Below are 18,152 nucleotides of genomic sequence, written 5' to 3'. Positions count from 1 at the left end.
CAACAACACAACGAAAGTCAATGCAGATGACAAAGAGACGTTTGGTAAAATGATAAAAGAGCTGTGTGCATTATGCTTGGGGCTCCTGTAGATATTTACCAGTATTACTTGGCAGGTGGATATCAGCTAAAGTGTTAAATATATTCAAAGGAATTAAAGATGCCAAAGATCAGCTGTACATTGGAAGTTGTTATTGAATAAAGTGGCCACTCCCCTTCCATTTCTTATCGCTTCATTTGAGCTGCATTTCAGCATTTCAATACCTATTTATAACCAAACCGTAAATGCAGAACAATCAACATGAAGATTTGCAACAGCAGTTATGCACCCAACTACACACACAGGTTTGTTGTGTTTTTTGGTTCAAGACATGATACACTTGACCAGACCTCACACCTCCGAAGGCGCCTTGCTGGCAGCAGAGCTAAAAGGTTTATTTTGAGCTATAGCAGGTGTACCAGGCTTATCCATTTTATATCACCATAGGTAAAGGATTCAAAAAATATGTTTGCATAAATCATGGTTTATGTAAAAGAAATAAAAAGCAGTTATGATTATATAATATAAAGGTTAAATGAGTAATGGATTAAATGGTAATAAAATCTAAATATGAAAACGACAAAAGGATGAAATGGTAACAAAACAAATAAAATAAAAAACATATTCAACAAATGCATCACTCTCTCTGATCTTTCAACACTAATCATTCACAATGATATGACTTCTACTATCTTCTATTATATTTGAATAGTGGGTGTGGACTCTGGGTAAGGGTTCATGCAGGTTGTGGATACCAGGTAGATGTAGCATCTTCCTTCGAAGTTGCACTTCGGAGCGGTTGTGGAGTCTTCTGTCCCCTTCTCTGAACTGAAATTCCTGTTGAATCAAAGTCAATATTTAGGCTGAGAGGTAGGTGGACATTCTTCTCAATCGTGTCATAAATATTTGTTTTTCTTTGTGTTGATTTTTCATAGCTGGCCTGAATACACTCTTTTCTTTAGAGAAATCAGCTAAGTGTTGTTGTCGAGTGATTGTGAATCAGGAAGTGAGATTATTGATATAGTTTATAATTTACTTTATTGTGAGTTTTAAATGCATCACTTAAGAAGCTCTCAGCCCGTCCGACACACGTTAGTGTGTATTTTCATGTATTCATCTATCTTGGTCATTTTTGTGGATATAACATTTTAAATCTGTCTCCCACATATGGGAGTTACTCTTCTAGGTAGAAAAGACTGTCTTTATTGTCATTATGTATTTGTACAAGGAAATTCAAAAAGGTCATCCACAAAATCACCAAAAACTCTCCTCCAGGTGTATTTGCATATGTGTACAGCATTTACTTAGGTCGGAGGTTTAGTTTAAAAAAAGTGTCTTGCCAGATTGCAGATACTAAATAAATACATAAGTAGTTATTGCACATCCCAGGCAACAGGTAATATAGAGTATTTGTATTGGAAAAGGTTAGATTGCATTGCATTTGTTTCAATTTGCATGGACCTGTGTGTGTGTGTGTGTGTGTGTGTGTGTGTGTTTTTGTTTGTTTGTTTGTTTGTTTGTTTGTTTGTGTGTTTTTGTTTGTTTGTGTGTGTGTGTGTGTGTGTGTGTGTGTGTGTGTGTGTGTGTGTGTGTGTGTGTTTGTGTGTGTGTGGAGAGAATGGGAGGGTGAGCACTGGGGAAGAAGCTGTCAGCTGTCCTTGAACCTGTTTGTCTGAGCTCTGTCATAGGGCAACGTGTCGATCAGATGACAGCTGTCCATTACGATGTTTACCGCTCTGTTCAGGAGTTGTAAATGTCCTCTTTTAGGTCCATAGAAATGTAACTTTATGTAAAATCCCTTAAGAATATTTTAACAATACGCTCACTCATTTAGTCAGTCAATTACTCTTTATCATTTTTTATCTCCCCATGGGTCTGACAAGGTGTGTGTGTGCGTGTGTGTGTGTGTTTGTGCATGTGTGTGTGTGCATGTGTAAGGATTTAATCTCATGACATCTGTGCTATCTGAATACCACAATGGATGTAAACATTGTGTGTCTTCGAGTCACAGACAGACTTTACCTCTTTCATCTAGAGTACAACCTACATCCAGCAACACACTGGAGCTGTCTGTCCACATGAATGTTAAAGTAGGATTCAAAGTGTCACCATGTTAGATTGCTGAGATAGAAGCTGCAGTAATATCACCTAAACCAAAACATAGGCTAAATCATGATGACAATAAAAGTCACATTTGGAAATAGCAAGAAACAATAATTGTGTTCGTTACTTGTGTTTTAAAGAGAATGAAGATAAGATTCTCTCGTGGTGCATTGTGCACTGTATCCTGCAGAAACAGTCCCACAGTCTCTGCAATAATAATGAATGAAGGCTGGTTCCTGCCTGTAATGATTATAACCCATGGGTAGCCTACATGCGTTCCATTCAAACATGAATTATTTTACTGTTATATGATAAGACATTTTCACCTGGCTTTACTGTTCAGATCCGTTGTGCTATGTTTGCACTACATACACTATGTTATGAGATTGTGTCCATGCCCATGTTAATGAACTATTTCTGTGATTAAAAGTTTTTATTCATTTTCCAATTTTTTCCAACAATGAACAATACAACAAGACAAACATACCTGAAAGTAAAATGACAAAGTTTTCAAATACATAAACACCTGCGCATGTACAATACATACAAGTGCTCACACATAGGCATACCGATGTACCTGCGCCTATACACGCACATCAAGAAAGCCAAACTACATAAAACACAACACAAATGGCAGATAATATGAGAATTAATAAAAAAGAAGGAAAAAACGATATCAAGCCTACATTAATGTCAGGGTCCCTTGATAAATGAGATGCAATCCTCCCACTTGGCTCCAAATCTCTCAACTTGGTTTAGTAATCTAAAAGAGAGACGCTCATGAGCTGCCACAATGCCCAACTGTGAGAACCACACCCTGACCGGTGGTAATGTTGTCGTCTTCCATTCTGTGACTATAAGTTTCCTTCCCAGCATGAGGGCTGTTTGTACCCACTCTGCTTGTGCTGAAGGGAGGGCTTTCAGAGGGAAAGGATCGCCTAGGATGAACAGGCTCGGGTAGAAGGGAATATTTACTTTGAGGATCAGGGAATATTTACTTTGAGGATCAGTTTAATGTTTTCATGAATAGCTGGCCAGAATGTTTGTACCAGCGGGCAGGACCACAACATATGGAGGAGTGTACCAATACTCCTCCCACACCTCCAACAATCCGGGCTATCCCTCAATTTCACCCTATGCAGCCTAGAGGGCGACCAGTACACCCTGTTTAGTATTTTGAATTGTACCAGTCTAGTTCTAAGTTCTCGCGATGTCTTCTTACAATTCTTTAAAAATACTGCTCCATTCTTCCTCTGTAAATGACAGTCTAAGATCAGACTCCCAGGCCGACTTTAGGTTAGCGCTCTTGCTAGTAGTGCTTTTAAGTAATAAAGAGTAGTATTTGGAGGCCTCTCGGCCTGTACCAAATATTTTTATTATACAAGAGAGAATGTTGGAGCTTGGGGGGGCTGTTGAAGTGGAACCAAAGGTTTAAGAAAGGAGATGTCGTAATTGGAGGTACCTCCAGAACTGCTGCTAATGCAGGCCAAACTGCTGTAAAAGATTTCAGTATGCCTCCCTCATATAGATCTCAGAGCACCAGAATACCTTTTTCCACCCACTGCCTCCACAAGAATGGCTTATTTTCTACTTTTAGCTTGGGATTCAACCAGAGACTTGCAGACAAATTCAGGTGGGGATTCATATTAAGTTTAATAGAAACCCTTTTCCAGATCCATTGCATATTCATAAGAATTGAGCCTCCCCAGGGAGTGCAGCTGTGATGAGGTGGATGGGAGGCATTGGATGACAAAGGTCCTTTTCAATGTGAAACCAGGGAGGGACACATTCTGGGGGAAGTCACCAGTGTGCAAGGTGTCGAAGGCCAAAGGCATAAGAGTACAATAGTAAATTCGGGATGCCCAAACCTCCCTCTACAACTGGTTTTTGTAATTTCGATAAATGAAGCCTTGGATGCTTACTATTCCAGAGGAATCTATTAAAAAGCACATCTAGCTGCTTGAAATATTTTAGGGGGATTCTGATTGAAGTGCCTGGAGAAGGTAATAAATCTTGGGTGCGCAAGTCATTTTCAGTACATTAGCTAGAGGGACCCATCTTACAATATCTGCTTTGAGTTGGTCTTGCAGGGGGTCCATGTTGACTTTAGCTAGGTCCACTAGTCTAGGGGGAATAATGATAGCCAGATATTTAATGCCTGGCGAGGCCAGGAAAAATTTCCACCCAAAAAGATCTTCCTAGGGCAGTCTAATATTAAAGGGAGAGCTTCTGATTTCGACCAGTTAACTTTATAGCCTGTTAGGCGAGAGAATGTATCTATCATTTTAAGTTGTGCAGAAAGGGAGTTCTCCGGTTCAGAGACAGCCCACGAAGAAAAGGTTGTTGCGGCGGCTTCGGGAGTCAAGATCATCCACCCGCTGGTGGAGCAGCTCCAGCTCACTCCGGGGCACAGGCGGGTCAGCTTTTAGCACCTTGTCACTGTTCTGAGACAGACGCGGTGGTAGTCCTTGCCGTCGAACTTTTCCCTGTAGTATTTTTACCGCCTGGCATTTTGTCAAAGTCAGGTCTGTAGTAGACTCTGAGTAAATCAACTTTATGCCGCTCAAACACTATTTATGTACAAAATTTAATGCCACGACGATCGGAGCTGATCTCTAGGCAGCCAAATTTAGTGCTGTTCTGAATTATGATTTGTGTGTATACAGACTGTATACCACTAAAGTTATTCAATACATCCATTATATTGAAGTTTTCAAAAGTAAAAAAATACATATCAATAAATTTCTGTTGGCAATGGTGTACCATTAACAGATCCTCTCTGAAACCCCTAATGACAGTAGCAGGCACGCTATCCTGCCTTTTTTCTTCCAACTGAACTGCTGAATGCACAGTTCTATTTGTGGACCCTGATCGATATGACAGCTTAATTCAACACTTTCTGCATTCTGCCTTGTATTAATTGATAAAAAAACAAAACAATAAATGGCTCGCGGCCGGTTCCCATCGTTTACTTGAAAGAGCTGGCTCTTTGAACCTGCTCGTTCGCGACCGACACTTCACGATCAGCATGCTCGCTGCTTGTGTGACAGGTGTTGACTGCTCACTTGCATCCTTAGATAGTCGTAAAAATCTGCATCCCTGATCTATCTATAAATTAAGCTACGATGGATTCACATCTACTTTCGAAGGTACTTGTTGGTCTTTGTTTCCACTCCTTCTACACTTGTCATAGGCACCATGTACACTGTTAATATGAGATGCACCATGTAAGGGAATTCTTCTTTTAGGTCTGTATCAATGTAAGAGTATGTGAAAGACTCTTGCAGCAGCAGATCAATATTTGGACGAGAGCAAAGTTTATGTTGTGAACTTGAATGGAAATAACGTTTCTTGAGACTTGAATGTTTATTTCTGAATATTACAAGTAAGGGTAGGTTCATCTGTTTGGTGGTGTAAACACCATAGACAGAATTTACTATCTAGTTGAAGGCTCTTTTATCTTAACTGGGATGTTGGTTTGATGTCCAGCCTGTCGTTTGAGCACATTCTGCTGCTCTTTCCCTGATAAATATTCTCCAGAGGCAACATTCTTGTACATCTTCATCTGAATCTAAATGCCTTTGTGTTGCTTCCACCTCACTTCTTAATGCTTCCTGTTATGATAGTTTGTCTAAATGGATTATAGAATTAATCTTTTTTTTTTGTTTTCTAAAACTCATTGTGATGAATTTTTCTGTAAGAGTGCACTTTATTATTATTTGAATTGCCTCCACTTGCCTTTTACTACTTACTTCTTTTGTTCTCTCCAAATTAATCTCATCTGAGGGGGCAGGTGCACCGTTATATTAGGGGTTGCAGGCTGAAAAGTTTGGGAACCCCTGCGTTAAGTCACCTGGTGGGTTTTATCTGATTCATTTGAGCCACTTTTTTTGGTCTTGTTTTCATAGAGCTGGTTGCTTGTTTCTCTCACGAGAACTGGCAACATTGGTGATGATAGCCAACTTTCTGCAGACTTTCTCCGAGGAAGTCACCGCTGTTCTTATACCGTTTGGACTACAAGCCCCGCTAAGGTCTCTTTAGAAAGCTGACGCTCTGCAGATTCAGAACGTGTTAAAAATACTCTTAAAAACATTAAGCCACACAAACTACTGTTGAAATAAGACTGGTCAGAGTCACAGACCACAGTTTGTTCTTCTGTCTGCAGAGATTACAGTTCACTATTGCTACAACTATATTCAGTCCGACAGAATAAAGTGGAGGAAAAATGCTCCAAAAAACTTAATTTGCATATTACAATAATTACATTTCCCCTCCCATTATTTGTTTTCCATCTTATTGGACATTGTTTAAGTTTTCTGAAACAGACGACCAGCTGATAAGTAGACAATAATTATTCAGTATACTTTAAAAGTATAAATCAGCATTTCCTCTCTATACATTTAATACCACTTTGTTCGGCCTTTCGTGATAAACATGTTGCGTATTTTAATTGATTAGACAATATTTCCTAGCCTCACATAGGATGCTTCAGAAATATGTAAAAGTCTAATAAGTGTATTAAACATAAGTCTAATACGTTCCTCGTTGATAGGGCACCACCTGGCTTTTCCAGGAATAACTATATTAATTATGAATAATTAATTAGTTATTAATTAAATCAATCTCATATCATAAGTGTGAATTCTAGAGCAGTTTCGTATCAAGAGAGACACGGAACACAGTACTAAATTTTATGTTAATTTTAATAAATGATAATAATGAAACAAAACAAAACAAATATAAAACAAAATAAAAATAATATATTGTTATGGCAGGGAAAAGTAATACTGAACACTATATATATAACTTGACTTGTATGGTGAAATTATTTGTTTAGTAACGAGATACAACGCAATATTGTTTGAAGTATTTTAGACGGCAACCGAATAAAGAATAAACTGGATTAAAGAATCTGGGATTTAATTTGGACTCGGATCAGTTGTTTTCAAATTCACATCAATATAGGTTACATCATATATTTTAGGTTCATATATCAGGTTTAAAGGAGTGGTTATCATCGGTCGATACATTTCATCCTGAAGTTTGGAAAAATAATATTTATATAAGAAAACCTTTAACAACGCAGATTAATCACATGTGAAGACTTAGTGTCTTTAAATAACGTCTTCTGTAACACAATCTATAATTATGCATTACACAGCTTACACAATTCCACAATGGTTTTTGTCCACTTGATGGCAATGTTGTTCCACGTCCAATTCCTATTAAAAAAATAATTATGCATAATTCCTTTATTACACATCGGATTTCGACCAAAAAAAAAGAATAATTTTAATTGCTTTTAAATGACATTTTCGAATATCTATATGAAAAGATGTATCTGCATTTCGTTAATACAGATTTCAACATTGGAGTTTTTCAAAGTCCTGGACAGTGACTGTAGTACTCTTAATTACTCCCAGATGGTCATCTTGACCTGATGAAAGGTCAATCTAGTTTTATGGCTTTACGACAGATGGAGGGGAAAAGTTCAATTTTGTTCTCCTTTGAACAGTTAGACAAACAACAGGCATGGTTTCAAATATTAGACACTCGAACATATACATTTATCATATAGACAGATAATGGTTTAACTATTCTGTTTTCCGGGAAGTCCGGAAGACATCAACAGGTTTAAGTGAACTCGAACTCCTGACTGAGAAAGACAGAGACAGTCAGTCTGCTGGACCAAAGCATATCTGGTTGTCTTTTTGAGGATTGATAGAGGTTGTCCAAAGTTTGGGATGTGGAAAGCTTTCAAAGCATAAATAACTTGGTTTGGTCTTTGACTGAAAGTAGGAAAGCTTGTTAATCAACATCCTGTTGTTATCAGTTTTCCAAGTCCTTGGGAGCTCTCTGAGATCTGTTTTCACTTAAAAGGTTGAGTTAATGCTTTTCAACATTAACTGGAAAAATTCTGTTAATTATGGTATTCCTAAGGATGCAGAATATCACAACAAACAGTACTTTTTATGACAAGTTTGGTGTCCCCCTCAGGAAATGCTCTAAAAAAGTTGTTCTCCCTGATAGATATCCACCTTTGATGCAGAGAGGATATGGAGGGCAAAGTAAATGTTTTCAGTGTACCTAGTCAATACAGTCAGTTCAGTAAAAGATTTCTATAAAACATTTGCTCACCGAGACATTCGGCCAGTTTTTTTTTGCGTCACTGAGCTGACTGGACAGGACACAACACAATCGACGATACATCAACTTATAACGTAAGTTTAACGTTACCATTTCATTTTGCCAATAGACGCCATCTTTAGTAAAAAGTCTCTGACTTTCCCTTTGACTGTAAAAAGTATCTCATTTTCACTTTGAATATTTAACGTTGGTCTGCCAAGCTTTTAAAATTCCACTAATGTTAGTTAACCATCGTTAACATAAGAGGGATGAAATCACTCGGCCAATGTTGTGTAACTTTGTTTGCTAATTTGACACTGTACAGTACAGCTTAGCTGTTATTTATTGTTTTCCTTACAGCTGTCTTCTTTTCTAAACAGAATCGTGAACCTTCTGTTAGCCTATGTATATAAGATCATCCTCCATAATGTCATATTTTCAATGCAGTCCAACTCTAATATTTTTGAATCACTGCACCTAAATCTTAGCAACTCCACTTGTCTGTCCTGTCATGACACATACCCTCTACTAATGCTAGAACATACACTATATCATGGCAGGTGTATTTTCCAGTGACTAAAGATGTGCTATATTGCATGTGAAGTTTGTTTTTGCTGAGCACAACACTACATATTGTATCTAGCCACATGTTGACCAAGCACATTACCAACAAGCACATTCTGAACAGGCATTGCACTGCTTTAAATGACGTTCCTGTATATATATATATACACGTATATATATACATATATATATATATATATATATATATATATATATATATACATACTCATGTTTTTCCTTCCAGTACCAGAGGAGGACTAACCATGTTGAAAAAAGGATTAATAAGTAACAAAGTCAACATGAAGCTTCTGAAGGGCGGTGTCATCGTGCTCCTGCTGACTGTATTGTTCTTCATACTGAGAAATAGGAGCCTGCTGCAGGTGAGAACTGTGATTGTTGGTAACACTTTAAAGGTGGAGTTTGAATGTTTGAATCTGAGTCAGATAGTCAGATTACAGCAGACATTTTAACAATTTTAACTGATGGTTATATTGCTTACAACATTTTGCTCAGTGATTTTCTAAATCCTCTAATTAAAGGATATTGATGGCTTCATACTCGATATGACAGGACCAATTCATGTCTGTGTTCCAATCTACTTGTTCAAACAAACAGCGGTTTGCCCAGGGGGAGGGTGGTGGGATATTGAGTGTCCACATAGATCAACAATCCTAAACTACTATTCTAAAGGTCGGATATTAAATCAAATAAACTTTATGGTTTGTTAGCCAAGTAGTTGTGAGGAGCAGTGTGAAAGGGCCTGATTTGTGTGTTGAGATGTGTATCAACTTGATTTTACCTGCAAACTACTAATACACTCAGGATTGCATCTTTCAAATGTGCAAGACACCACATATTGTCCATTAAGTATGTATGCCTTCATGTATATGCAATATCTATAATATAATATCTAATGTCCTCAAGGCATCCTTCTAGTTTACATTACAGATTGGGCTCCTCAAGCTTCCATCATACATACAGTTGGGTATCATCTGCATAAAAATAAACAATTATGGACGTTTTCCTCATAATACTACCCAGAGAAAGCAAATATAAAGTAAAATTGGTCGCAACACCAGCATTTTAAACATTACAAAAAGATTCACAGCTGGGACTCTTAGAAATTGAGTACTGTATAGGAATGTGATTTAAGTTGCATTCTTAGTGCATGATACAACTTCACTTAAACAAACCTGGTCTACAGTTAATAGCACATCATGGTCGATTTAAAGCACCGCATGTTTGATAAAAAGATGTGCATACATTAGAGAATACCATCTTGATAATCGTTGCCTCACAGGGACTTACAGTTAAGTATCAGTGCATTTGCTCATACAATGTAAATGGAATTTAAGATGAGGAAAAGAGAAGGGGTCATGCTGCTTAAAAATATGTCAGTCAACAGGTCAATGATGCAGTTTGATCAGGAAACATAAAAGACCATTGTCTTTATCCATCGTTTAGAAACATTTCAGTGACTTCCAGCAGCTTACATTTAACTATTCAAGTTTTGATAATTAAATATAAAATTATAATTTTGTTCAGTAAATTAATTTAATGTGTCTTTGTCACCATCTTTCTTTCTAAACCCCTTGCCAGCTAAATTATGAAAAAACACCTGCCATCCTCAAGAAAGTGACCTCTGCTCCTCCCACTGCTCCTCCCACTGCTCCTTCCTCTGCTCCTCCCACTGCCCCTCCCACTGCTCCTCCCACTGCTCCTCCCACTACTCCTCCCACTGCTCCACACGTGCCTGATGTCTTCTGCACCTTTAAGCCACTGACTTCTGCTGATGCTGAGGAGGAACGTCTCATATTGGACTCCATTGCTTGGCCTGAAACTCCACCTCTGCCAGCTCCTTTTTTATTGAACCGGACAAGTGATCCCGCCCACAGCACCTTCACCATTCTTCCAGGGAGGGGTGGAGTAGAGCGGCACGTAGGAGACCAGCTGGACGTCATTATACAAATATACGACTTCCAAGGTAACCCCAAGAAATCTGGAGGAGATTTCTTAATTGCCCGGTTGCACAACAGAGCGCTTGAAGCAGGTGTAGCTGGACGAGTGGTGGATCACCTTAATGGCTCCTACTCTGCTGCATTCCCTTTACTCTGGGAAGGAAGCGCACAGGTTGAGGTAGAGTTCAAGACTTTCTTCTAAAATTATATTGTGAAACAAGTAAAGCAAAATGACTCACCTATTGCAATGCTATTGTCCTGTAGATCACTTGATTTGTAAAATATAAATCATTCCCCTTGGCTTGCTTTTGCTAACAAGCAACAATATCCAACATAAAAAGTCCTTGTGATGTTGTATTCCAGAGCAGGGACAAGTTTAGGATCAGACCTTATGTGGTGATCAGCCCATAAAGAGATCAATTCTCCTACTAAACACTATATTTCACTGAAATTAATTCTATAAACAATCATAGTTCCATACATACGTTTTACACTATATGAATTGAATTTGACAGGACCGATATGACTCCTATGCCAGTGAGTACCTCACCAACCAAACAAAGCCCATCAAAGATCCCATCAAGAGGAGCAGTCTCGTTTTATCTGCTAGGCTCCAGTCTGAGAGAAGTCCAGCTCCCAAAAAAAGCACTCGTCCCTAAAGAATGACTGTTCTCTGTTCTGTTGGTTGGACATTGCATCACAGATACATGAAGGAAGTCTGGATGAATAAGTTGAGCAATAAAAACCAGACATGCCCGCTGGTATTGTTGCAAATGGGCAAGCTGAGAACTGGTACCAAATCAGATTTGGTAGGCTATTTGAAAGACCTAATCATGTTAAAGGTCCGAGGGGGTCTAGAACCTAAGATACCGGTAAATATAATGGCTGCCATTTGGGGGGGGGGGGTCAGGAGGGGGCGGAGTTTGAGAGAGAGACAGAGTTCAGAGTTCGGGGGGTAGAGTTCAGTAGGGAGACAGCTCTGGGGAAAAAGCTGTTCCTCAGTCTGCTGGTTCTGGTCCGGAGGCTTCTGAAGCGCCTACCGGAGGGCAGGAGGGTAAACAGTCTGTGGGCAGGGTGGGAGGAGTCTTTAAGGATGCCGTGAGCTCGCCGCAGACAGCGTTTCCTCTGGACATCCTCAATGGCAGGAAGTGGACACCTTCTGATGCGCTGGGCTGTTTTAACCACCCGCTGTAGCGCCTTACGGTCCGTGACAGAGCAGTTTCCGTACCAGACTGTGACACTGCTGGTTAGGATGCTCTCAATCACACAGCGGTAGAAGTTCCTCAGTACAGCTGAAGACAGGTGGTGTCTCTTCAGTGTCCTCAGGAAAAAGAGGCGTTGATGAGCCTTCTTCACCAGACTGGAGGTGTTAGTGGACCAGGATAGGTCCTCTGTGATGTGGGTCCCCAGGCACTTGAAGCTGGAGACACGTTCAACAGCCATCCCGTTGATGTGAATGGGGTTGTGCGTGCTTCCCTTTTCTCTCCTGAAGTCCACGATGAGCTCCTTTGTCTTGCTGGTGTTGAGAAGCAGGTTGTTGCCAGCGCACCAGGTGGCCAGATGCTGTACCTCCTCCCTGTAGGTTGTGTCATCGTTGTTGCTGATGAGGCCAATCACCGCTGTATCGTCCGCAAACTTGATGATGGTGTTGGATCCATGTACAGGTCTGCAGTCGTGGGTGAAGAGGGAGTAGAGGAATGGGCTCAGCACACAGCCCTGTGGTACGCCTGTGTTGAGTGTGATGGTGGAGGAGCAGGTGTGTCCTGACCTAACATACTGGGGTCTGTTGGTCAGAAAGTCCATTATCCAGTGACGGAGGGAGGTGTTGAAGCCCAGGTCTCCAAGTTTAGTGTTCAACTTGGAGGGGATGACAGTGTTGAATGCTGAGCTGAAATCAACAAACAGCATTCGTGCGTATGTGTTGTTATTGTCCAGATGTGTGAGCACAGAGTGCAGCGCAGTGGAGACTGCATCCTCTGTACCCCTATTGCTGCGGTAGGCAAACTGGTATGGGTCCAGTGTGGGTGGGAGGCAGATTTTCAGGTGTGCTAGGACCAGTCGCTCAAAGCACTTCATAATGATGGGTGTGAGTGCTACAGGGTGGTAGTCATTCAGGCCTGTCGGGCTGGAGTGTTTCGGCACTGGGACAATGGAGGTGGCTTTGAAGCATGCTGGCACAGCTGCTTGGGCGAGGGACAGGTTGAAGATGTCCGTAAAAACCCCAGTGAGCTGCTCCGCACATGCTCTAAGCACGCGCCCAGGGGTGCCGTCTGGACCAGCAGCCTTTCGGACGTTGATCCGGCTCAGTGCAGCGTGGACGTCTGTGGTGGTGAATGAGAGGGGCTGGTTGTCTGCAGGAGGTCTGGTCGTGGTCTGCGTCTCCTTGTTGTCTCTATCGAAACGAGCATAAAAGTGATTTAGCTCGTTCAGGAAGGAGACATCTGTGGTCATCGGGGTGGAGTTGCTGGGTTTATAGTCACTGATGGCCTGGATGCCTTGCCACATGCGTCTGGGGTCGGAGTTGGAGAAGTGTTCCTCTACCTTCAGCTTGTAGCAGTGCTTGGCCTTGATGATGCCCCTCCTCAGGTTTGCCCTGGACACGCTGTAGGCCATTGCATCACCTGATCTAAAGGCGGTGTTGCGGGCCTTCAGCAGGAGACGCACCTCCTTGTTCATCCATGGCTTCTGATTTGGGTACGTGGTGATCTGCTTCCATGTTGTCACACTGTCGATGGTGGTGTTGATATAATCCAGCACAGAAGAAGTGTAGGTGTCAATGTCTGTGTGAGAGCCCAAGGTAGCCTGAGAGGCAAACATACTCCAGTCTGTGTGATGGAACTTGTCCTGAAGTACAGAGTCTGTCCCCGCTGGCCACACTTTAATTGTTGTCACTGATGGCTTCACACATTGGATGAGTGGGGAGTACTTGGGGATGAGGAACAAAGAAAGGTGGTCTGACTGTCCCAGGTGGGGGAGGGGGGTCGTGGTGTAGGCTCCTGCAATGTTAGTGTAAACATGATCCAGAGTTTTGTTTCCTCTTGTATTGCAGGAAACATGCTGGTGAAATTTAGGGAGCACTGTCTTTAAGTTTGAGTGATTAAAATCACCTGCAACTATAAATGCAGCCTCCGGGTGAGCAGTCTGTTGTTTACTAATGGCTGTGTAAAGTTCCTTCATAGCAGCTTTTGCATCTGCATCGGGGGATGTAGGCTGCAGTTACAATAGTGGAGCTGAGCTCCCTTGGCTGATAGAAAGGTCTACATTTAACCATGAGAAACTCAATGTTAACTGAGCAGTGTCTCCCAATAATGACAGAGTCTGTACACCAAGTTTTGTTGATATAAATGCACAGTCCTCCTCCTCTGGTCTTACCGGAGTCCTCTGCTGTTCTATCTGCCCGGAGTGTGTGGCGACCGGCTAGCTTGATAGCATCGTCCGGTACTCCATTGTTTAGCCATGTTTCTGTGAAGATCATGACATTACAGTTCATAAGTCTCTTGCTGTGCATGATGCGAAGTCGTAACTCGTCCATCTTGTTCATCAAAGACCGCACATTAGCGAGGAAAATGCTGGGTAACGGGAGACGGTGCGGTGTTAGCTTTAGCTTAGCCCTTATACCTCCGCACTTCCCCCGCCTTTGTTTACGGTCTCGACGCCGCCTGCGAGCACTTCCGCCCGGCCGGGGAGAGTGCGTAGCCTCGGGTGTTTTGGCGATCTCGGGGATGAGTCGAAGATTGTTGATTGGATCGTCAGGGAGATGTATTCCAATATCCAAAAGTTCCTGTCTGGTGTAGGATGTTAAGGCGAGGCTGTTCCGTACGAACAAGCCGGAAATTAACAGGAGAATTACTGCAAAATTGCAAATCTGAGAGAGACGCTGGGCCTCGCGATGCGCTCGCGCCGCCATCTTGGTCATACAAATCTCCCACAGGACAAACAACAGTGTGCCAAGTTTCATGCTTTTATCTATAACACCACCATCCTTTTCTATATTTCACTTATCTGCTGGGCTAAGGGTATAGTCCTCTTTGCAGTGGTCTGATGTTCAAAACTGACCTTTGCCTTGAATGCCATCCCCTTACTCTCTCCTCCAAACATTTCCTGTTGGTTATTGAAGAAAACAGGTTCTACTGGCCCGCAAGTGGGGAGTTGGCAATTTCTATTAATCTCTCTTAAGCTTTTAATTTAAATAAAGTAACAACTTCAGTAAGCTAACACCAAAAAATACAATGACATCTTATTAAGTTCATGAATAACAGGCATGGCTTGTATGCAATACCTTTAAAACTCTTGTTCTCTGTTCTATCAGGTGACGCTTGTCCACTCAAGCGAGGCTGTCACAGTCCTTCATAGGCTAAACAGAGAACATCCTGATAGGGCTATCTACAAGAGCCTCTTTCGCTCAGGCAATATCTCTGAAAGCACCATCTGTAATGTTTGCCTTCGTCAAACCAGCCAGCCACAGTGCAACTACACTGACCTCCGCACAGGTGACCCGTGGTTCTGCTACAAGCCAAAGACGCTGAGCTGTGATGCCAGGATGAACCACATAAATGGTGGATTGACTAACAGACAAAAGGCCAATGAAGGAAAGCTTTTCCGAAGGTGAGGGATCGGAGCAATAGAAATGATGCATCTAGTTTTACATGTCATGAGTGTAAACAAAGAGTAAAGTATCACCTGGTGGAAAATGTTGAGTTTGTAACTACAGGAGGCAAAGATAAAATCTTCAGATGTTTACAGTGTAAGATAATATATCAGTTACTTAGTCTGAACAATTAAAGTTGACTCTCATCACCACAAATCTGAAGTGTAACTTTTCAGTCTAAATATGGAGGCAGAGTCATTTAAATCCCATTTCACTGTGGTTTTCATATTGTATTGTTAGTGTAAGAGGTACTTTATCATGGGATGTGTTTTTTTTTTTTTTTTTTCAGTGACGTCAACATGCAAGTCTTCATTCAGGCTTCAGGACCGACCAATATTACTGTGCTGCCTGAAAAGAAAGGTAAAGCACAGTTTTTCTAAACGTATCTTTTTTTCCCTCAAAACATAAAACAGCACTTGAGACAATGCCAGAGATGCAAAAGTAAAAAAAAACAAAAAAAAAAAAAACACAAAAGACGGGTATAAAACATATTGCACACATTGGCACTGCTGCATATGATGTGACTTTGCATTATGAAAGAAATCTCAATGTGACCTTGAAAATAAAAAATGTGAAAATGCATTCAACCTTCCTCTTTAAGCGAGAGCATTGTTGGAACTGTCTTTGCCTTGTAGAAAGGATATACCATTATAAGGCAACAATCAATAAATTAACCAGCTTCTATACAACACTGAGATAGAACTGCAAGCCTTTACTTCATTCACACTCAAAACTAGATTAATTTTCATTACCAGTGTGCTATTAAAAATACTAAACTACTTAACATCTCTAAATGTTTACCTTTTAAATAATTAACATTTTCATGTAAGATTCATTTGGTAACATTTACCTAACCACAATAAATCTGGGAGGCTTTACAGAGCGCCTGCTTCAGTGTCCAACCTCGCTGTAGAGCGGAGATCATGAAATCTGGCTGTCATGCATCCGCACAATAAATACATGCACCAGAGACGTACGCTGTGCTGCTGATCACTACAGCACATAATGTGTATTTTTCTTCTAAACTAAATCTTATTTTGACCTGTAACTCTCAGAGCAGTCCACAGTCAGTCAAGGCAGTGGGACGTCTGGACCCTCTGGATATTACTACCAGGGTATGTGGAGATCACTAGGTGGCACCAAAGTCAACCACTTCAACGCTTCTGCCATCACTCAGTGTCTGAAAGGAAAGGTGGTCCACCTGTATGGAGACTCCACCGTCAGGCAGTGGTTTGAGTACCTCAAGGCTTCACTAAAAGGTAGCTGATCCACAGAGATTTCAGGTAACAGTTTAATTGTGTTTATATCACAGCTTAACTTGTTCTTTCTGTCACACTTTCAGATGCTAAGGAGATAAACCGGGATAAACCAAGGAAAGCAGGACCTTACATGACATGGGACAATGCAAGAAACACCTTGGTGACGTTCCACTTCCATGGTCCTCCTATTAGTATTTCCGACAATATCCCAGTCAGCGAGCTTCATTATATTGCCAATGAAATAGATGATGTAGTTGGTGGCCCCAACACAGTTGTAATTTTTGGCATCTGGGCTCACCTCACTCCTTTCCCAATTCGATTCTACATCAGAAGGCTACAGAGCATCCGCAGGGCGGTGATTCGTCTGTTGAACAGGGCTCCAGACACGCTGGTGTTCATCAGGACTCCAAACCTCAGAGGCTCATATCTTGCCTATGTATTTGTCTTTAATGACTGGTATGCAATGCAGCAGAACAAGGCGGTCAGGGCTGTGTTCAAAGGACTTAATGTTCATCTGGTGGATGCCTGGGAGATGGTTCTGGCCCACCACCTTCCTCACAACATTCACCCACTTCCTCCCATAATAAAGAATATAGTTAACATTATATTGTCCCACACATGTCCCCAATAGCGCATTTAGAAGTCTTAGAATTAGTGTTGATTAAAGTTGCTATTCCAAAGTGCAGATTTTTTTCCTCAAATGGCCACACACTCGTTGTGTTCAGTGCATCCTGACTGTTGGCAGTTATTTCCGTGCCGTATCAACGCTCAGTGCACATGCAGGCAAGTGCAAGTGTGTCTGATATAAGAATGATCCCGACCCAAAAAATGACAGCTCTCCAGTCAACATGTTTAGGGAGGTATTCAAATGAATGCATTCTTGTATCCGATGAACACTTGGAACGTTAATTAAAATATTGGATCATAATAATTCAGAAAAGGCATAAAACTGATCAGAATGCAGGAAAAATAATGTTAGGTGTCCAAAATGTTCTGAGGGGGATCCCCAGACCCTCCATAACCTGTTGGTGAACACTATTAAATGTTGTGTCTAACAGACAACTTTGCAATATTTCTGATAACAGAGTCACTGTTGCAGACTGATAACAGTCACTGTTGCAGACTGATAACAGAGTCACTGTTGCAGACTGATAACAGAGTCACTGTTGCAGACTGATAACAGAGTCACTGTTGCAGACTGATAACAGAGTCACTGTTGCAGACTGATAACAGAGTCACTGTTGCAGACTGATAACAGAGTCACTGTTGCAGACTGATTACAGAGTCACTGTTGCAGACTGATAACAGAGTCACTGTTGCAGACTGATAACAGAGTCACTGTTGCAGACTGATAACAGAGTCACTGTTGCAGACGTTTGTGCTGCCACATTGACTCTAGATGCATGCACAGTCTTCATTGCAGTTGTCCTTTAACCTTAACTAGCTCTCATTCAT

At 41.2% G+C, this 18,152-nt stretch overlaps 1 protein-coding gene across 1 annotated transcript; it reads left to right on the top strand.

Annotated features, from left to right (window-relative positions):
* Positions 1-10,551: 10,551 nt before the first annotated feature.
* On the top strand, positions 10,552-17,377 carry LOC306818108 (NXPE family member 3-like; the record flags this gene model as incomplete). The annotated part of the gene is made up of 5 exons (XM_079335481.1): positions 10,552-10,968; positions 15,100-15,395; positions 15,728-15,798; positions 16,494-16,697; positions 16,781-17,377. Coding segments are annotated over 5 exons (1,536 nt in total), but the record flags the coding sequence as incomplete, so codon positions are not given.
* Between the last annotated feature and the right edge of the window lie 775 nt (positions 17,378-18,152).

The sequence above is a fragment of the Symphodus melops genome, assembly GCF_947650265.1.
Source record: "Symphodus melops genome assembly, chromosome: 22".
NCBI lineage: Eukaryota > Metazoa > Chordata > Actinopteri > Labriformes > Labridae > Symphodus > Symphodus melops.
The sequence above is the reverse complement of the archived record's forward strand: the minus strand, read 5'-3'. Positions and strand labels throughout refer to the sequence as shown.